Source organism: Eurytemora carolleeae, unplaced genomic scaffold (genome assembly GCF_000591075.1).
Source record: "Eurytemora carolleeae unplaced genomic scaffold, Eaff_2.0 scaffold2260, whole genome shotgun sequence".
NCBI classification, from domain to species: domain Eukaryota; kingdom Metazoa; phylum Arthropoda; class Copepoda; order Calanoida; family Temoridae; genus Eurytemora; species Eurytemora carolleeae.
Window position 1 is genome coordinate 1 of NW_019398146.1, and position 22,313 is coordinate 22,313.

General features: G+C 34.0%; 2 protein-coding genes across 4 annotated transcripts; both read right to left on the reverse strand.

Annotated features, from left to right (window-relative positions):
* Positions 1-318: 318 nt before the first annotated feature.
* Positions 319-18,485, reverse strand: LOC111716881 (dipeptidyl peptidase 3). Of its 2 annotated transcripts, none has more exons than XM_023492394.1 (17): positions 18,251-18,485; positions 17,824-17,890; positions 17,431-17,484; positions 16,315-16,455; positions 15,271-15,355; positions 15,046-15,127; positions 13,284-13,426; positions 12,338-12,482; positions 11,787-11,941; positions 9,501-9,578; positions 6,330-6,392; positions 4,741-5,163; positions 4,084-4,246; positions 2,734-2,941; positions 1,360-1,666; positions 699-784; positions 319-606 (listed from the first exon to the last, which is right to left on the reverse strand). In XM_023492394.1, the coding sequence occupies exons 4-17, from the start codon at positions 16,452-16,454 to the stop codon at positions 531-533; spliced, it is 2,154 nt and encodes a 717-aa protein (XP_023348162.1). In that variant the 5' UTR covers position 16,455; positions 17,431-17,484; positions 17,824-17,890; positions 18,251-18,485; the 3' UTR covers positions 319-530. The 2 variants fall into 2 exon arrangements, with proteins under 2 accessions (XP_023348162.1, XP_023348161.1); XM_023492393.1 differs by having other exon boundaries at positions 17,824-17,902.
* On the reverse strand, positions 18,291-20,689 carry LOC111716882 (PITH domain-containing protein CG6153; the record flags this gene model as incomplete). 2 transcript variants are annotated; one of them, XM_023492395.1, is given in 4 exon segments in its annotated part: positions 18,291-18,573; positions 19,102-19,190; positions 19,346-19,456; positions 20,580-20,689. In XM_023492395.1, coding segments are annotated over 3 exon segments (287 nt in total), but the record flags the coding sequence as incomplete, so codon positions are not given.
* Positions 20,690-22,313: the final 1,624 nt, after the last annotated feature.

The window sequence follows — 22,313 nt, forward strand, 5'->3', positions numbered from 1 at the left end:
TAAACCATTACTTGTTCTTTACTCTTAAGCCTTTTTTATCCTTAAAACTATAAAAGGGTAGAAGGAGTAAATATAAGGTAATGTTCTGAGTAGAAAATAAGTGGAAACGCATGTAATGGATTATCGTATATCTTCCAATGTAGTTCAAGTCAGCAATTTTCCATTATAAAGAAACTAACTGTATCATAAAACAAGCGGATAAGAAGTTCCAAGAAGTGTCTTCGGTACTCTTTTAGACTTCACTCATTTCACATGTTTAATGAAACAGACTCAAACATTTCTAATTTTTTTATCCTAACATTGTCATGTTCATAGAAATAACTTTGTATACAATTTTATTTCGTTCTTATTGAAAAAAAATCACCAGGATAAATACTAGAATAGAAACATAAAAAACGGCAGATTTCACTGATTACTTGTATCTTGGACATTTTCTGTTGAAGAAAATGTGGAGTGGGTTGATAGAAGCTATATGAATTTACAATGGGTGGATAGTTCCATGAGAGCTGATTGGGACTTAGGCAGAAATATTAACAGGGCCAATACTTCTCTTCGCGTGCTCCAATACTGGCCAGAACACTATCCAACTTAGCAGTTTCTGGAAACCTGAATAAAATAAAAAATTTAAAAATACATTAAAAAATTTATTATTAATTTCTTCTTCCGAATCATTTGATTTGATTAAAACAAAATGTTACCTTTCCCTCCAGCTTTGCAGCATACCAGCAGGGGTAGGATCATACTGAACCAGGTTCATTGTTTCATTCTCAAGAACCGTGTTACCCTGGGATGAATTGTCAAGGATTTAGTTTATAATTAGATTATAGAAGATCGATTTATTAAGGACAATTTGCTGGCAATTATGAAAGTGACCATGTCAGATTTGGCTGAAATTTTGCACACTGCTTAATGTTTGACATAACATAATTTAAGGACCGAAGGGAAGCAAAATTTTGAAAAAAAAATTTGAGAAAATGTTTTTTTGCAAATGCAACTTTTTGACCAAACAATATACTTGTTATGGAATGACCCTATTTGTTAAATTATTTACGACGAATTGCCAATAAAGTTTTGGGAACAAATGATTCTGGCTTTTAGTGTTAGTTTGAAGTTTCTCCGACCTATTTAGTGTACATTTAGTGACTACTTCACAATATTAAAAGAATGAGTATTGTGTATTTAAGAAAACATTTTAAAACTCCTTTCCATAACGAACCTCACACATTTTACAAGAAAATAAAAAAAAAACCTATCCCACGCAAACAAAAAAGAGGAAAGGGGGGGGGGTAAATTTTCAAACTAACTTACTTTTGAACAAACCTAGCTAACTTAATATCAACTCCCTTTGTGTAAACTCACCTGCACAAGAATAGTCCTGGGTTTCTTCCTTGAAATAACAATATCCCTCCAGAGCAACCAGGGTTTCTCACCTTCTCCAGATACCACGCTGTATCCTTCATACATCTTCCTGGCACCCTTCACATCTCCGGTAGATTTATACACCTGGAGCTCAACCAGGAACTTGGATATTGCTGGAGCTCCAACCGTTGCTATCTTGGATCTATCCATAGTGATGAGAAGATCAGGGTTTCCGTCTTCTCCAGTAGTCTTCTCAACACGGAGGAAATCCTCTCCAGCTGCCAGCATCACTTGAGTTATCACAAACCTAGATATTTATTTCAATATTAGGCTCAGGTACAAACAAGCTTCGAAATATCTTTCTGTTCTACAGTTCAATTTTATTAGGGAGAAATTATTCAATTAAATAGTTTCTTTAAGGCTGTTTAGTTGTTACCAGTGCTTAGGATCCGGATCCAAGGGGTAAAATATCGACCAAAAACTGTAAAAAAAATTACTTCTAAAACCCAAATCTGAACTTATGAAAAAAGGGAGATTATAAATTTCCTCACTTGTGAATGGGTTTAGGATAAAAATAAGCGAATAAAATAAACAAACAATTTTAAAATTATTTTTTAGTTAAAAAATTTAGTAAATCTTTAAGAAATTACCTGGATCCGGATCCATTTATTTCCAGCGCGGATCCGGATCCGCATCAAAATTAAATGGATCCCAAGCACTGGTTATTACTTGTAAAATTCAAACATGGGGTCTATAATAATAATTATACAATGTACATTCCAAGGCTGACTATGAGCCTGTTTTCATTCCATACTGTACAGTGTACATACCTAGCCTGACGTGTGCCCGTTTTCACTCAATACAATACCTGAACTATATCTAGCCTAACTGTTTGTCTGTTTCCACTCCATTCAGTACAGTGTTCTAAACATACCTAGCCTGACTGTGCGTCTGTTTCCACTCCATACAGTACAGTGTACTAAACATACCTAGCCTGACTGTGTGTCTGTTTCCACTTCATACAGTACAGTGTACTAAACATACCTAGCCTGACTGTGAGTCTGTTTCCACTTCATTCAGAACAGTGTACTAAACATACCTAGCCTGACTGTGAGTCTGTTTCCACTTCATACAGTACAATGTACTAAACATTCCTAGCCTGACTGTGAGTCTGTTTCCACTCCATACAGTGCAGTGTACTAAACATACCTAGCCTGACTGTGCGTCTGTTTCCACTCCATACAGTACAGTGTACTAAACATACCTAGCCTGACTGTGTGTCTGTTTCCACTTCATACAGTACAGTGTACTAAACATACCTAGCCTGACTGTGAGTCTGTTTCCACTTTATACAGTACAGTGTACTATACATACCTAGCCTGACTGTGAGCCTGTTTCCACTCCATACTGGCAGGACTGAACATCTCTAATCCTTTAATCCCAGCGTGAACCATACTCAACCAGTTTACATAATTAATATCATCTGCTTCAGCTCCACTGAACCCAAATATCTCTGAAACTCCTGGTACTAGGCAGAGGTGGAGACCTGCACATTCTGCTCTGCACTCCTCATAGCTAGAACCTGAACACCAGATAGATTTATAGATAATTATAGATATATCTATATATATACTTTGCTTGTCTGTCTGTTTGTGTCCAATAAACGTCAAAACGTCTGAACTGATCAGGCCCAACTTTTAAAGAAACAAATTGGAGGCTGCATACAAAATATCAGCTTTCAATCTCAATTTATAAGGCCAAACGCAGCCTGTAGAAAATTTGTTATCACAAAAAATTTAATTTTAACATTTTTAATTTCTGAATACCAACTGAGGAACGCCCAATGCGCTTGCCGCAAAACACATTTAACATTAGGGTGACTGTAATTAGTGATTACTAATTGAGGACTTCTGCACCCCCCCCTCGTAAAAATCAGTTCAAGCTTAAATTAAACCTAGTGTTGTTGACAAATTAGAAAATTTCCTACATGACAAAATTCAAGATAAAATTACTCGATTTTACACCAAAATTATGAACATTTTCTATGCAGGCACATGTTTCAAACCCTTAAGCTGAGGGGTCCTCTTTCTTACTTTTTACCGGCGCAATTTCGATATTAATGAATTGTAGTGACATTTTTTAAAAAAAAATCTTGAAACTGTTCCAAGTCGAACAAGAAATCTATTTGCTATTAAAAGGACGGAGTGCGGTGGTGTGATGTGCCTCATAGTCTGATTTTGATGGGAAAGTTGCTAAGGGGTTTATCCTTGGTAACACTGCCATTGCCCATTAGTATGAACATGAACATATATCAAGTACAAATTAAGAGATACGTCACAGCTCTTACAAATCCTCAAATCTTCACATTTATTAATATTAAAAATTTGAACAAAGCCCAGATTAGGAAAAGATAAAGTTGCCATACTGGCTTTAAAGAAGCTGTAAGCGTAATTTCTCTTCATTAAAAAATGACTCTTCATTAAAAAATAGCAATGCAAGATTTACAACGGTACCATTGAAAACTTTACCAATATGCTATTGCAAAATTGAAAATCATTTGTTTTCAAAATGAAAAACATTAATATCAAATTCAAACTTGGGTAGACAAAGCTTTTCAGGGTATCGCTATAAATCAGGAAGTTCCAATTTTAGCATGAAAGGTTGCTTGAAATTCCTCTTTCAATCCCTTTAACTAAATCTGATTAGAAAGTAAAAGTTGCTTACCGAAGTCCGTGAACTTGCTGTCGTAAGTTTCTCCAGGTCCGTAAGCTGAGCTGATGAGCTCTCCTGTCAGAGGATTCTTCAGATCCTCCGGATAGTTTAATCCAGTAGGAGTCTTATACAACATCTTTCCACTTCCGTGTCCCAGTAGCTCATGGAGTCCAACCTAGATGGTTGAATTTGATAACAACGAAATATAGTTCCTTGGAACACCATTCACTTGACTTATATGGGAGCGGATTTTATCATTTTTATTAGCAGAATTTAGTTCCGGATCCACCAGAAAAAGCAGACCCAGGGATCCGGATCTAAAGGGCAAAATATTTAGCAAAACCTGTTGAATAACTTACTACTCTCTGAATAGTGAATGGTAAATTAATGTCAGCATAAAAATACGCGAAATTTTTTTAAAAAGAAATTGCATTAATTCACAACTGACTTTAAAACAGAAACAACATTTAAAAAATAATAAATATTCAGGTATTAAAGAAGAGATTTCTCATTTATTTTTGACCAGACGAAAGTTTCAAGGATTCCGTTGTGAATAGTACATGCAAATTTATCAACGAAGGCACACTTGAAGTTACCTCACCAATTCCTTAATTAAGTTACTGTAAATTGAACTCCATTTAATTTTGACCCGGATCTGGTAAACCTCACCTGTATTTCGAAGGAGGGAACCTTGAACTTCTTGAGGAGTAAATCGTCCTGGTCGGAGACGAAGGTGTTCTTCGTGGTAACTTTGTAAGACGAACTGATCACATTTCCCAGAGAGACGTTCTTAAATCCTTCCGATTGTCTGATCTCGTCATAGTTGGGAATATTAATCCCGGCTGGAACTCCGGATCCGGAAAATGTCAGGACATCCAGGGAGGTAAAGTCGGGGCGGAGAAATGAATCCTTCTCAAACTCCGCCGGCCAGGGCAGCTTAGGCAGGAGTTCCTCCGCCTTGTCAACAAGAACCTGGAACTTCTCCGACACCTTCTTGTTGACCATGGAGACGAAACCTTCAAACTCTCCGCGCATACCAGCAGGGTCACGGTAGGTTTCAATAAATCCTATATAGGTTTCTACAATAGGTCCCTGAATATTAGCGATTATTCTCAGCATCAAGATTCTGAATTTCATGTTTGGATTAATTAAAACAATTCCCAGATGAGTGACACGTTTGTATCTTAAGACAATAAGAATGGACTGAAATATTTTAGTGAAAGAATTCTTATATTTAAACTGAGTGTAAATGAACCCATAAGTATGTTTCTTGTCAGAATAAGGTCAGTCCTAAAGGCTCAGCCACATTTTGCCTAGATAACATTTTGCATTTGTAACTTATTGCCTAGTCACGTTTTGCCTAGGTAACGCAAGAGCATGTTTTTTGCCTATTGCTTTTTAAAAGCAGATTTTCTAAAAAATTCAACATTTTTTTATAGCTGAACCAATTAAATTTAAATGAATTAAATATTGAATTGTATTAAACATTCCAAATACCATGACTTAAAACTGTAAAATGATGAAGAGTTTTGATTCTCCGCTACGACAAAATTAGTGTGTATTTACTCTAAAAAAGAAAAAACATGTCAAAAAATTTTATAAATACAGTTAACAACATGGAGTAAGGGATATAATCATCTTTCAGCACGATATGGTATGGTAGGAAACTGATTGATTTTCAAAAAGTTGCATAGCTTTAGTGATAAATTCGCGGATTTTTGAAAATTTTCTTAATGAAAAAATGATTAGGTAAAAATTCGCTCTTCTGTTACCCTAGGAAACATGTTACCTAGGCATGCAATTGCCTAAGCAAACTGTCAAAATGTGACTAGGCAAAATGTGACTAGACACAACCGAACTAGGCAAAATGTAGCTGAGCCGTCCTAAGGGGGACGATTATTTGGCCGCTAGATGTCTCACGCAATATTCTTCCAATCATATATTTATTTAAATGCAAAGGTGTATAGTGTATACTTTCTTAATAAATCAGTTCTTTTTCTTGGACGAGCTGATAAAACCTTTCAAAACTACCAAGAGAAAGATTTTTAGAGAAAATATACATCCCTGTAAAAAAAGCTCCTAGACAGTCTGAATATGACAACAACAAAATAAGATTTATAATCCTTAGATGCATTTTATTTCCGTTGAGAAATATATTCCTGTTTTTAATCCACATAAATAATTTGGAAACCGAAAATAAGATTTAGAATACCATGTTAAACCTTGATAAACTTTTTTGAACACTGAGAAAAAAGTTCCTTGTTTTTTATCCAGAACCTTGATCCGTTCTTGTGAGCATCCAGACTACCCAGGCTGAAACTCTAAACACAGATTAGCAATTTTGATTTTTTATATAGTTACTAGCTGAAGGTCCCGGCGTTGCCTGTGGAATTATTTAACATCGAATTTTGAGAAAAAAAATTTAATTTAAATAAAAATTCGAATTTAAAAAAAAATTCATTTTAGGAAAAAAATGAAATTTTTAAAGCCTTTGTTACTCCCAGGGCACCCATGGGTTCCCTCAAAAAATGTCAGCCCATTCGGTCCAGCTATTTGGTCAGCTTTAGCTAAAATATACAAATATTAGATTGATTTAAGTTTGATCCAAGGATTATTTTCCTCATCAAATTCAACATCTATGTGTCTTTTTCGGTGGCGAGGAGTGTCAACCCTTATTACATCGAATGCAGGGTTGTCTGCTAATAATAATAATAACAAATGATAATTAATACAAAAGGTTGATCGATTATACAACCATTCACAAATTTAAAATTATATATTTTATATTTTTATATCAATATTGTGATACGCTGTGCAGAAAAGGAGCAGATTAAATCCACCTTTCCAGGAAAACTTAATGGATAAGATGGCAGTTTGCAAATGTTTGGAAGCTTCTCTCTCAAAAATATTAATCTAAGCAAGAAAAAGCCAAGAAACGAAAAATGCGCAAAATAGTAAAACGATGTCCATTATTTCAAATCTAAAATAATAAACATTAAAATTAGAAAAATAAAACCAATTATGAGATTCAATTCATTACATTAGACCCAACCTAGAGATTGAGCAAATATAGGACATAGGTCATATAAAGCATATCTATGAGAATACATGCACCTAATAGACTAATCAAAGTGATAAGATTCACTTGAGATTTGACTTTACTAATAAATTAGATTAATCATACATAAAAAACAAACTCAATAAGATAAGATTTACAAACATAGAGACTCGACTAATCTAAGAGACTAATTAACTAACTGTAGGTAGACAGAAAGAAATAAGTAAAATAAGTAAATATAATCCCTAATATCAGCCTAAGAAATAGATATAGACAAATCTAATAGATTAATAAATTCACTTTATAAATACAGAAGAGATAGGATAAATCTAAGAGATAAGGTTCAATTGAGAGATAAGTAATTCAGAAGTTAGTTAGTCCTGACAGGTCCTGCCTAATTTAGCTAATATGCACAAAACACTGAAGTACAGGTATACGTAACACTTCAACCTGTTAACTATTGTACTGGAATCTTCCACAATATTTAAAGAACCTTACTCATTATTTAAACCCTAGCTCCCTAGTTTTTCCTTTTTGATCTTATTTTTAAATTAAAAATAATAACATTATAACTATGTCATTAGTCTCCACATTGGCTGTCTCTATTAGGATGAAAAAGGATAGACCGGTAACTATGCCATTAGTCTCCACATTGGCAGTCCCTATTAGGATAAAAAAGGATAGACCGGTAACTACGCCATTAGTCTCCACATTGGCAGTCCCTATTAGGATGAAAAAGGATAGACCGGTAACTACGCCATTAGTCTCCACATTGGCTGTCCCTATTAGGATGAAAAAGGATAGACCGGTAACTACGCCATTAGTCTCCACATTGGCTGTCTCTATTAGGATGAAAAAGGATAGACCGGTAACTACGCCATTAGTCTCCACATTGGCTGTCTCTATTAGGATGAAAAAGGATAGACCGGTAACTACGCCATTAGTCTCCACAATGGCTGTCTCTTATTAGGATGAAAAAGGTCCAAACCAAAAAGCCCTTCTGAAAACATTTCTCGTAATAAAAAGGGTACTAGTGAAAACAGGGCTTTTGCCAACGAGAATTTGAGACTGAAGTGTCTTTGAAAATCTGGTCATGAGAGTACAATGTCCATGAAAATTTAAGATTTAGGATCTCAATGAGTTAACACATTAATACCGACCAGCTCCTCTGTCAACAGAATTACATGAAATTTCAAGGACAGCTTCCTTATGAGTCTTTAATAAATTTATGCTTTAAACTTTTTTGCTAAAATGCATAGCGAAAAACTTTTCTGTGTCTATATCGACGCATTTGGATTAACCTATTATGGCACATGCCTATTGTCTATATAGTGCACAGTGTGCAGCCTAGAATGTTCAAATAGTTCAGTGTACAATGTGAAGAGTAAAGTGTACGGTGTACAGTTTGCAATATACAGCAGAGAAGTAGTATAAATTTTTGCAGTGTTCAGTGTGCATTATGAAGTGTGCAATGTGCAGTTTGCAGTGTGCAATGTGCAGTTTGCAGTGTGCAATGCACATTTTGCAGTATGTGCAGTGTGAAATGTATAGTGTGCACTCTGCAGTGGTCAGTACGCACTTAATTCAGAGTGTGCAGTTTGTAGTGTAGTGTACAGTGTAATACATTTGACGTACTCAGTTTGAAGTTTGAAGTTAGCCGTATACAGTGTGCAGTGTGCTGTTTGCAGTGTAGCAGTGTGCAGTCTGCAATGTGCAGTGTGCAGTGTACAGTTTACAGTGTACATTTGACATACTTAGTTTGCTGTACTCTAGTGTACAGTGTGCAGTATGCAGTGTTCCGTGTGCAGTGATCAGTGTACAGTTCACGCTGTGAAGTGTGCTGCATACAGTGTACAGCAATGTCAAGTGTCTAGTTTGCAGTGTACAGTGTGAAGTGTGGATTATAATGTGAAGTGTGGATTATAATTTGCAGTGTGCAGTGTGCAGTTTGTAGTGTGCAGTGTGCAATGTGCAGTGTAGATTGTACAGTTTACAGTGTGAAATGTGCAGCATAAGTGTGCAAGACATTATGCAGTGTAAAGTGTGCAGCATTCAGTGTACAGTTTGCAGTGTGCAATGTTCAGTGAAAAGTGTGCAGTGTGCAGTGTACAGTGTACAGTATGAAGTGTGCGACATACAGTGTTCAGTGTAAACTGTGCAGCATACAGTTAACACTGTGAAGTGTGCAGAATGCAGTGTTTAGAGTAAATTGTTCAGTAAGCAGTGTGCTGTGTGAAGTTTGCAGTGTCAAGGGAGTAGCATACAGAGAGCAGTATAGTGTATAAAGTATAGTGTGCAGTGTGCAGTGTGCAGTGTGCAGTGTATAGTGTGTAGTGTGTGCTATCTATTCTAATTTATCTAAGATACTAACCTTTATGTATTCTTTGATCATGTTAGCTTCATTTTCATTACTAACATGCTTTTCAGCTTCTTTCAGATTATCACAAACCTAAAGAACAATGTTTGAAGATTATGGAGGACTAGTTTGTAAACCCAACGTTGTCTAGAAAATAAACTTTCTCTGTAAACGTCAAACCAATTAACTTAAACTTTAAAACCAAGCTGAAAAACATTTCCGTACTTCTACCGAGTTCCCCAATTAAAATGTAAGGTAAATCAGTCAAGTCATGAGTTATGATTGGACATAAAACAAACAAAAGTTACTTTAAATTAATAGACTAGCTTGGGAACCCAGCTTACTGCAAGTTTAAGATAAACTTTCGCTTTCTAGACTGCCCACCTCCTAAGCTTAGATCATATAATTGGTTCTACTGAGTTCCCCAATCAAAATGTTGGGGAAATCTGTCACAGGTTTCAAGATTTATAATGATTGGACATACAAACAAAGTTACTACTTTACTACTACATGAGCGGGGGAAGGCAGGCGGTCATGAGCCACCACTATTTCCCCTTCCGTACCACCACATTTGACTCCTTCGGGCAAAACTACTTTTTTGAATGCTATTAATATTGTGTGTTTAATTCTAAAGCTGTTTTACAATGAAATTTTTGACAAATTTGGAGTATTGCATCTTAAAATATCACAAAGTTGGTTAATGAGTGATTTTAAGATGTATTTATTATAATGAGTCAGTAATTGAATAATCATTAGACTTTGTGATATTTTAAGATGCAATACTTTGTCAAAAATTTCATTGTAAACAGTATAAGAATTCAACACACAAAATATTAATCTTAAGTAGAATTGAAAAAATGGTTTGAGTTGTGCTTTTTTGCGTGATGCGGCTGGATTTTTTAAAATCACACTTTAAAAATGTAGTTTTGCCCTGACGAGTCAAATGTGGTGGTACGGAAGGGGAAATAGTTGTGGCTCATGGCTGCCGGAAGAGAAAAAAGATAATATGTGGCACGGAAATGATATGGTTTAAATGCTTAAGAAATAGCGGATACATTTCAAAATCTACAAATAAATTAAAGGGACAATCGATATAATTTCATGTTATCCTCCTAGTTAGGTGTAGTCCTGTCCAAATTAAAAGGTACCCTTTAAATGGATAAATTCAGTTACGTTTATCTATTAAGGTATTTTGCGGATCTCCGCAGCAGAGACAAGTAACAATACAAAGCAAATACAGGAGATAAAGACAAAAAAGGATGGTATCTTATGCATTGTTTACTCGATCAATGGTCAAGGGATTGCTAAGTGTACTTTGACATTTGTTTGACACCATAGAAAAAATGGTTTATAATCAGTCAATTATTTTTTTTCTTGGATAAAAAATATTTTGAAAAGATCAGAAAAACAATCAAGCTAACATTTCCTGATTTATTATCATTCATGTCAAACCAAATCATATCTTTTGAAAAAAGTCCCATAATATATTTGTGTTCAAACTAGGGTTTCCAAAAAACTTGCGCAAAATTTCGCTGAAATTTAGCACAAAAATAATGTCTAGAATGAAAAAATTTCGAGACTTTCGGCGACATTTCTTTCTCGCAAACCGATTTTACCATTTAACTGAAAACCCTAGTTCACACAAAGTTCAGTTTATGACTAGAAACCCTAGTTTACGCACTTTATTATATCAGTTTATGAATGGAAACCCTAGTTTACGCACTTTAATATATCAGTTTATGACTGGATACCCTAGTTTACGCACTTTATTGCATCAGTTTATGAATGGAAACCCTAGTTTACGCACTTTATTATATCAGTTTATAAATGGAAACCCTAGTTTACGCACTTTTTATATCAGTTTGTGACTGGAAACCATAGTTTACGCACTTTAATATATCAGTTTATGACTGGAAACCCTAGTTTACGCACTTTAATATATCAGTTTATGAATGGAAACCCTAGTTTACGCAACTTTATATCAGTTTATAAATGGAAACCCTAGTTTACGCACTTTATTATATCAGTTTGTGAATGGAAACCCTAGTTTACGCACTTTATTATATCATTTTATGACTGGAAACCGGAGCTAGTTACTAAATGAATAATCTAAGGAAAAGACGGATGTAAAAAAGTTCAACAAGAAAGACCATGTAAGTCTAATTATTAAATTTAATATTAAAATCTTTTTCAAGAGGAGAAAATGGTCTTCGATAAAATAAATTATTTTCGTTCAGACCCGGATCATGAGAATTCATAAATAAGGTGAATATTATGACTCCAGGTTGAGAAAACACTCACCATCTGAAGGAGCTCCTGGTAATCCCCTGTGGTGACCTTGAAGATGACCCCGTTGTATTCCTCCTCACAGATGGTGGAGTTGATTACACCGGCATTCCTGATCTCATAGCACACCTTACCATTCACTTCAGTCTTGAACACTCGGTTTATATATCCTACAATATAAGTTTTTAAATCATTAAAATACGCTGTTCAAGGAACTGTCATTGTAATTTCAAGTATCCCTCTATCTAAAGAGAGGCACGCCCTATTAACAATATGAAAGGTACTTTCCAGAGAATCGACATTTGAAAATCATTAATTTAGGTACCGTTGTGAATCGCCACTCTTTAAATTCTTCGGTCAGTGCGTTGTATTCGGAACATAAGCAATGGTAATTGATAAAAAGTGTTAGAAAAGTGATGCTTTGCCTAAAGAAGACGAATAAGCTTTTTCATGTTATCAATTATCTATTATCTTGATAAAAGCAATTAAATGGCCAGGCTTTATAGTTTACACGCTAAACCAAATAAATGATATTTAATATCCATTAATTTTATCTAGCTAATTACCTTCCATATGTTTATGCTGAAGATACTGATTAACTAGATCTGAATCTGATGTATCACAGTTACTAGTGAAATATTTAGTTAAACCCTTCTTTCCTAGACCCAGCTGCTGTTCCTGGCAGGTCAATGAGTACATTCGATCCTTCACCTTAAAACGGGAAAATGTTTTTAACATGTTTAACATACTATTTTTCTTAACAAAATAATGCTCGGAGGGGGGGAGGGGGTTGGACACTAGAAGTGAGGTTTTCATTCTTTGATACTTTTTGCCCAGAACTTCATTTTTTCCCCAACGAAAAAACCCCTAAAAAAGTTATTCACGCTTTACGCATTAAAAACTAGGATTTTTAAAGAAATTATACAATACACCCATCTAGGAGTTTTAAGTTGCTACGTTTGGTAATTTCACCGTTTTGTAAGATTTGGCATATAGTACCCATTTTGTCAATTAGACGTTTTGTTTATCTACATTTTGTATAGTTCAACGTTTTAATTGTTCGAGTTTTTTATTCAAAGTTTTGTATCTTTGACGTTATATTTTTTACAGTTTTGGACCCACACGGCACACACACTCACCCCCACCCCACACACTCACTGAAATAATAGCCTAAATCAAAAAATTTTAAAATGGAAAAAGAAACAAGTTATATGTTTATGCATGTCAAAACTTAAGAGATTTTCAGTGTACTAATTGATATTTTTCTAAACCTCCCTTGAAAAAGAACAAATGCAACTAAAAGACACCAGAACCAGGAATTGTATGTTGATATCCACAGAAACTATTAAATCAGCCAATGAAAGCATTACACCCCTGAAATAAATTCTGCGGCTAGGTTTAAGCCACAAAAAGTGAAGATCTCCGACTAAGCTTAAGAATCTTAAGAGATTTAAAACTAATGTTACGGTCTCAGGTTTCACGCCATATACGAAGAGCATAAACTAAACTAACCTTTGTCCAGATCTGGTCTATAGTCTTGTTAGATTGTGCCGCAGTTGAACATTTAACCAGGAGTTCGAGCTTATCCTTTTCCAACCCAGGGATAAACTTACAATCTCCAAACCCTTTGTAGTTTCCCATATTCGCGTAGAATCCTGGAAATATGAATATACAATATACATAGTTTCCCATATCCGCGTAGAGTCCTTGAAATGTGAATTGTATAATAAACATAGTTTCCCATGTCCGCGTAGAATACTGTAAATATGAATTGTACAATATACATAGTTTCCCATATTCGCGTAGAATCCTGTAAATATGAATATACAATAAACATAGTTTCCCATATTCGCGAAGAATCCTGTAAATATGAATATACAATATAAAGTTTCCCATATCCGCGTAGAGTCCTGGAAATGTGATTTGTACAGTAAACATAGTTTCCAATGTTCGCGTAGAATCCTGTAAATATGAATTATACAATATACATAGTTTCCCATATTCGCGTAGAATCCTGTGAATATGAATATACAATAAACAAAGTTTCCCATATCCGCGTAGAATCCTGTGTAAATATGTTACAGGATGGCCAAAACTTTGAGAAAAATCCGTACATTTCTGAAAACCTTACATTGATTAAAAATATATTTGAAAAGTGACTGCACTGTGCAGTGTGCAGATGATAAAACCGGATGAAAAAAATCACGATAAAATAAAGAAATACATTACAAATCTGTTTGCTTTTTATTTTTTTTTACTATTATGTAAGCTATTCTTTTTATTTTCTGAACTGAATGGGTTTCCTTATTTGTCTAAGCTTAAAGCTCATTATTTAGCAAAAATGAATAGTAAGGATGATTTTTTGTGAAATCTTTTGAACTTTATCAACAATCAGTTTACAGAATGTTCACAATAAACATGGGAATTAAGTGACGACTCTAAGAAAATCTTTGATTTTCAATTGTAAAGATACAACGAAGGCAAGACCATATTTCGGAAAGCTTGAAACATGTACACGTAATGATGACGACTTCTTAATTCCCATGTTTATTAGGACATGTATAACATGACAAGAAAACCAGATTTGGTCGGTTTTAAACGTTTGATGTCTTTGAACTCTTTTTCGGGTAATTTATCAATTTCAGATAAAACGTGAATTTTAACTTTAAAAAAGATTTAATCTTTAGAAAGTAATTGCATTATAAAAATAAGAGAATCCCTAATCCCATAATACATAATGTTTTCAAGTTTTTAATTTTTCACATTTTATTAAAAAATTGTTCTTAATTTATGTAAATATTGACAGATTTTCTTGAATTAAAAAAAGTAAACTGAAAATCTGAGGTCTCTTTTTAAACTAAAATTTTGGATAATCGATAACTATTTTTTGAGCTAGAGAAATCTAAAAGTAAAATTGGCATTTTTAAAAATAAATAAATTAAAGCTATGGTACCGACTTTTTATTTAAACTTTGTTAAGTCGAAAAATTAGATATTTTTTTATCATTTATTAAATTCCACAGCTCACGTTTTCATCAAAAAATATTTGATATAAATCTGGTGAAAAACAATTACCAAGTGGTTGTAACACAAAAATTATGAGACATAGAAAGAAAACTTTACACCTGGAAATAAATGACATTTTAGCGTTTTTAGCGTTTTTTAGCGTTTCAAAGGAACCTTGATTGTAGAATTCAAGAATAAATATCCACAACTAGAATATTCTCAAGTAAAACTAGCTTTTTTAGCAAGTGTTATAATATCCAGATTCTAACCTGAACAATACACAAGGTAGGCAGTAACATCATCCTCTGATAATCCTGCAGCTGAACACTTCTGCCTCAAACTATCAACAGTCTGAACAAGGAGAGGGTTGAACATTTGAACTTTTTTATTCTCTGAAGTATTGATGGCANTTGCATGAATAAGCCTGAATATATTATCTTGTTACCTCTGAAGTATTGATGGCATGAATAAGCCTGAATATATTGTCTTGTTACCTCGGAAGTATTGATGGCATGAATAAGCCTGAATATATCTGGGGACTCAGGACTAGTTTGATATAAAACTATCAATCCTCCATACCTACATAATAAGATGGTTAAAGGGACTGTAAGTTTATTTTTAAGATCCTACATACCCAGAGGGCAATTATCAATTCACAACGGTACTCGGATCAAGTATGATTTACGTAAATAGATAAAGGTTATAATTTTTTACACATATTATTTTCAAGTGATTTTTTTCCACAAAAGTGACTTTCTACTGCAAGAAAACATATGTAGCCAGGAGTTGTCAGAAATAACACCTTTCAAATCTATGAAACCGACGCTATCTTCTACTACGTGATCTGATTAAGGCTTCAAGGGAATCATTGTGAATTAGGCATTGTCATCTTTACATGGAGTTTAACTTGAAATTACGGTAATAGCCCCGTAATAGGACCACCAGGAAAATTTTTCCCCCCTTCCACCCATTTTCCAGTTTAAATAATTTTTTTTTATGAAATTATCTATGACCTATTCCCGAACATTATTGAGATTAATATTATTCAGCAAAAGCCCCCCCCCCACCACCTAGATCAAACTTTGTCAAGAATATTTTTTTTTAACTACAACCGTAACATTTCCCCCAATATAAATAGTTCCAATTAAGTACTTAAAAAACGGTTAGATATCAACAGGAGAAAAATCCACCCCCCCGCCCCCCCCCCTTATGGTTAAATTTTTCTTTCCAGTGCTTAGGATCCGGATCAGAAAAATGTTGATTTACTTGATCCGCAAACCTTTTACCGAAGCAGCAAAATGTCAACCTAAACATGCTAAAAATCTGTTCAAAATTCTTCTATGTTCAAAAATCAAGAAATATTAATTTCATTTCGGAGCGGATCCAGATCAGCATTGAAATTAAATAAATCCTAAGCACTGTTATATACCCGAAGCCAATTATTTACAACCTTTAAGATATAGCTTATTTTTCCATTTTAGCTATAAAACCAGTAAGGGAAAAAATTACTTTTGAAAACATGTTTTTCATTAAATTACCAGCAAGCTTTGGATAGAAAGTGACTGTACAGTTTTTCACTGGGTGTGAGACAGTTGAAAGCAGTTTCTACTTCTAGCCTCACCACTGGCTGGTCAGCTGGCAGGATAAAATTATTCACGCACACACCGCTTTCTCCCATCCTAGACAAATGCATTTTTTTCACAAGAAAAATTTTGTTAATATTCTAAGTTTCAGCTCTAAATTACAGGATTAAAAATCAAATTTTTCACATCAAATTTTTCACATCAAATTTTAGCTAGCATTTTAGCATAAGAAGGAGGAGAATTGCAAGAGGGTTGAGAAGGAAGAGAAGTATGAGTACAGTGTGAGATGGACGAGAAGGATGAGTACAGGTTAAGATGGATCATAAGGTTAAGTAAAGGACAAGAAGGAAGAGTAGAGGGTGAGAAGGACGAGAAGGATGAGTATAGGGGGAGATGGATGAGAAGGATGAGTGCAGGGGAAGATGGATGATAAGTATGGTACAGGCGGAATTGGATGAGAAGGATGAGTACAGGGGAAGATAGATGAGTACAGAGGGAGATTGATGAGAAGGATAAGTATAGGCGGAGATGGATCCAAAAGGAAGAGTACATGATAAGAAGGATAAGTATAGGCGGAGATGGATGAGAAGGTAGAGTACATGATAAGAAGGATAAGTATAGGCGGAGATGGATGAGAAGGTAGAGTACATGATGAGAAGGATAAGTATAGGCGGAGATGGATCCAAAAGGAAGAGTACATGATGAGAAGGATAAGTCGGGGGAGATGGATGAGAAGGTAGATACAGGTGGAGATAAATGAGAAGAATGAGTACAGGGGGAGATGGATAAGAAGGATGAGTACAGAGTGAAATGGATGAGAAGGATGAATAAAAGAGGATATGGATAAGAAGGATGAGTACAGGGGGAGAAGGATGAGAAAAGGGTGAGATGGATGAGTACAGTAAGAAATGGATAAGAAGGATGAGTACAAGGTGAGATGGATGAGAAAGCTGAGTACAGGAGGAGAAGGATGATAAGGATGAGTACAAATGAGACAGAAAGAAAATTTTTTATCAAAAGTTGCATATTATGCTTACTTTGTTTTAACTACAGAATAGATATTTAACTTACTTGGTCTGTATTGTAGAGCTTGTAAGAGAAGAGAACTGACTAAGCAACCGCAATCTATTATCAAATAACACTGGCTTTCTTGTAGCTTATCTTTGCCTCATACAAGTTTTTTCAAGGGTGAAAATTTTGAAAAATTGTACCCCCCTCCCTTTCCGGGTGGGTAAAGCTAGTTTTTTATTATTTATGTTACTTTTCCCCCAAAAAAACTCGTAAATTTTCCCCACTTCAGCGAATTAAACCCTAAAAGAAAATGTGGCCCTCCACCCACCCAAACGTACATAACTTAAGGAAAAATAGATTATTTAATTCTTTAAACCAAGAAAGTAGTCGAATAATAGATCGGTGCAGATAAATAAGAACCAAATTTTTTAAAATAACTTTAATTTTGCATACCTGGGTGTATTGACTGGATATCTGGACCCTGTGAGTAGAAAGGACGGTTTGAGTAGACGGAGTTTAACTAAAGACATGTCTACAACTAAGGAACTAACGCAACAAACAATTATCAAGAACAAAAAGCTCAAAGGGGGGGGGGCAGAACGGCTTTATCTTAAAATTGTAAAAATTCTGCAACGTAAAAGATCTGAACAAAGCAGATTGATTTTGCTATTTTTGTAACTCTCTTTTCATTATACTGATATGATCGCATGTATATAAGTTAATATTACAAACATTGACAATTGACACTGAAATTTATTTGATAGGGAAGCCATAAAAGTTTATAAGCTCACACAATAAATTGAAAAGATATAAAAATAAATATTTTTTTTCTTCAGAAAATAATATATGATCTATTCCGTATTTTGTTAGTTGCAGAAACCTAATGTATTGATGAACAGAAACCTTTGAAATCAATATAATCTGAAAAGTAATTAATTATATTAATCAGGATTAGCGAGTTACAAATTGATAGAACAGATTTATCACAGGGTTGATCATAGGTTTTTGATTCAGTAGCTTCTATGATTCCACAGAACCAGTTTCCAATTTCTTCGTCTACGTTCCAAAACCATCTCATTGAAGTCATCATATTCCTTCAGACTTTCGATGTAAGTCCAAATGGGTCCATGATATGATATGATATGGAATTCAGATTTAGAACGCTGAACCACCTGCTCCGTTCATAGATGCTACTCCACCATCCTGAAAGTAGGAATTTTAGCTCAGATGCACAAAACTTCCTACTTCCTAAATCCTTAAGATGACTATGCTAAACTAAAGAATAAGAAGTGTATTAAAATAATCAACCATGCATGACATTGTTAATAAGTGGATTTCTTGACCCGCCAAATCCCCCAGGTCTATTTCATTATTACAGGGAATGTAAGCTAGATTTCAAAGATGGCAATGTAAAATTTACAACGGTACCCGTGAAACCTTAATTAGATCCAAAATGAGGAAGATACCGTCGTTTTCCTGAATCGGAGAAGTAATTTCTCCATTGCAAAACTCATGAGCAAGAGCGCAATCACTTTTACAGAGAAAAGCCAAATGAAAAAAAAACATGGACATCTAATTCATAATTTATCAGACAGCCTTCAAGGGTATCGTTGTGAATCGGGCATTGTCATCTTTGCATAGAGTCACTTTAAATTTTAATTCCCTTTTAAGAATAAACATCAAGATAATTGCGGCTACAACCCTTAGTTCAGTTGAATGCATCCGACTAGCCTTTTATATATTACAAGATTTGTTCAGAAGTCGGAGCCATCTCCGCCACTGACAGAGGATACTGCTCCGTCTTGTTCAGAGATATCATTCTTGAATATTATTAATTAGCCAGACACTTGGAGTCATACTATGACACTATGACAAAGGAAACCTCTAGGTCCTGTTCAGAAGTATCTTACTTTCAACAATTTTAATCCACCAGCTATCAGTTTAACAATTATCTGCTATATTTATGAACGCTAACCTGTAAATCCTGTTTATGATCCTCCATCATAGGTCTGGACTCGTAAACACAATTGACAACCCCAACTCTATCCGCTTTAGTCCATTCTCCACTTAATCCGATGTAGTAAATCTAAAATTGCGGTTTTGAGTTTGGGATGTCTCAGTCATAGATAGGCTTAGTTTCTTAAAGAGAAAATTTATATTTTAATTAATTTTCTCAAGTTTATCCTTAAAGGAAAAAGAACAAAAATTATATTAGAATGAATTTTTATTTTTTAATTAAAGGGAGTGACCGGCTATGTAAGTAAGTTAGTTTAACTGAGTTTGCAGTGTTGTGGAAAACTTCTTTCGGATTCATTTGAGACATATTAAACTTTTGAAAGATCTGTAAATCCCGAGTTTGAGCGCAAATTCGACGTTCAAAACTCCTACTTTCGGGGTGGATACGTTTTCAGAAATACTTTTTTTTATTATTAAATAACGACAACGAAAAATAAAGTAAAAATTATACAGTAATCTAATTAAATGGTTAGGAACATATTTCTCAAAAGACTTTTGCCAATAAATCAATGCTAAAATCGATTATTTCGTTCTTATTATTATATTGAATTTCTTATCTTCTTTGAATTTATTCGCAGATTTCTTTCAATTCTTCAAATGTCGTCTTTTCAATAATAATTCTAGAAAATCCGCAAAAAATCTTTGTGAATAATGAGAAACCAGAATAATGAGAAAATAGAAACTAATAATTGAACAAGATTACTTATTTTCGATCAAAAGATTAATTTTTATGCTCCTATACATGGCGTCTGTAGTTTATTGTAGTACTTTTTTTACATTTTATGTCGTCGTTATTTAATAATTTAAAAAAAACTAATTCTGAAAACGTATCCACCCCTTAACTTTCTTAACTCTTCACCGTGCTTAGTATCTATTTATTTTGTTGCGGATCCGGATCCACATTGGTCATGAACAATTCTTTAAGATTTGCTCAATTTTGATCAGAAGAGTTTTGAAATAATTTTTCCCTTTATTCGCTTATTTATATGGTAAAACTTGATAAAATCTTTAAGGGTTAAGGAATTTTTTGATAATCTTCCTTTTTTACAACAGTTCAGATTTGGGGTTAAAGAGCAAAAGATTTTTTAAAGCTAATTTTTGTTGATATTTTGGATCCATCCAACAGATCCGGATACTAAGCATCTTTATAATATTATCTACTCTGTGGCTTACTTCTTGTACAAAGCTCTTACCTTAGTTGAATCATCTCCGAAATTGGTCGGAAAATGAAGAGATAAATGATGAACTGAAGAGAATTTCACAATTTTAGTTTGGTATTCAATCGTTCCATCCACATCTTTAACTAAACCAACAAAACTAATATATTTAGGTCAATTCTTTTAAAATCTCAAAATATTTTTAATTTAATTTAATTTAATTTAAGGTTAGGACATTAAAAATCTCGTAATATTTTAAATCAAAGTAGCATCTTTTTAAGACAATTCATTAAAACGTAAAATAATTTTAATTTATGTATCACGTCTTGTTAAGACAATTTTTTTAAACTATGAAAATAATTTCAACTCAAATTTCACATATTGGTAATTTCCTAGTATACGATTTTTGGACCCCCCCCACCTAAGCTTAGATCATATAATTGGTTCTACTGAGTTCCCCAATCAAAATGTTGGGGAAATCTGTCACAGGTTTCAAGATTTATAATGATTGGACAAACAAAGTTACTATTTTACTACTACATATGAATACACAGATTTGAGAATCCTGTCTTCACAAGAATACATTTTCCCTTCAGTGCAGTTCTGAATAATATTACGTAGGTTTAACAAAGTCGAGATTAAAATGTGTGAAATCAGCTTCTAGAAGAAACATGGGCAAGAAAATTAGGTTTCATACAAAATTACCCCAAATTTTTTTTGGAAATGAAATTTATAAGAGTGAACTGATTTTGAAATAGGTTTTAAATAAAGCTGAAGAGCATCTGTTCTTAAAGTGGTTTGAAAAATTGGCGAAAAATGATCCTAGTTGATCAGGACGGAAACTTGCAAAACAATGATAAACATCTGTTGGGTTTACAGTAAAATGAAGAAAAATAGACCCAAAATATTATTCTTTTTTAAAGGGGAAGGTACGCTAGAATTAATTCCCTCCAGATCATATTTTCAGTGGTTTGTAAAGTATAATGAAGAAAAACATGGTTCTGGATTAAAATAACTGTTGTCACCAATCCTAATTAGGGTTTCCACGAAACAATCAATTCTCTTGCGCAACAGTTTTGTGGTTTTACAAGAAATTATTATTTTGCACGAAATTCCGCATTATTTTCGTATCATTACGAAACCAGTTTTGCACGAAATTTCGCATAAATACGAAATTTCAGTAAATTTTTTTTAATGATATTGCACATGAATACAAGTCATTTTTGCAATGCCCATGAATACGAAAAATTGAAATTTTTGTACAACAGTATTGTGCAAGAAAACGAAATTAAGTAATATTTGTTGCATGCCATATATGGAAAATTTCAATATTTGGACAGTGAAGTGTGAATTAGTTTCAGTAAAAAACAACTTCCATCTAACCCTGCTCGTCTCCAAGTTCAGACCAGACTGATGATTAGTGAATGTGATTGTGATTATGATTAATTAATTCGTACAAAGGATTTGAGAACATTAAACCTTGTTTAATGAACGAGACTGGAAACCCTAGTTAACGCAATACGCACTTTATTATATCAGTTTATAAATGGAAACCCTAGTATACGCACTTTATTATATCAGTTTGTGAATGGAAACCCTAGTTTACGCACTTTATATCAGTTTATAAATGGAAACCCTAGTTTACGCACTTTATTATATCAGTTTGTGAATGGAAACCCTAGTTTACGCACTTTATTATAACAGTTTATAAATGGAAACCCTAGTTTATGCACTTTATTATATCATTTTATGACTGGAAACCGGAGCTAG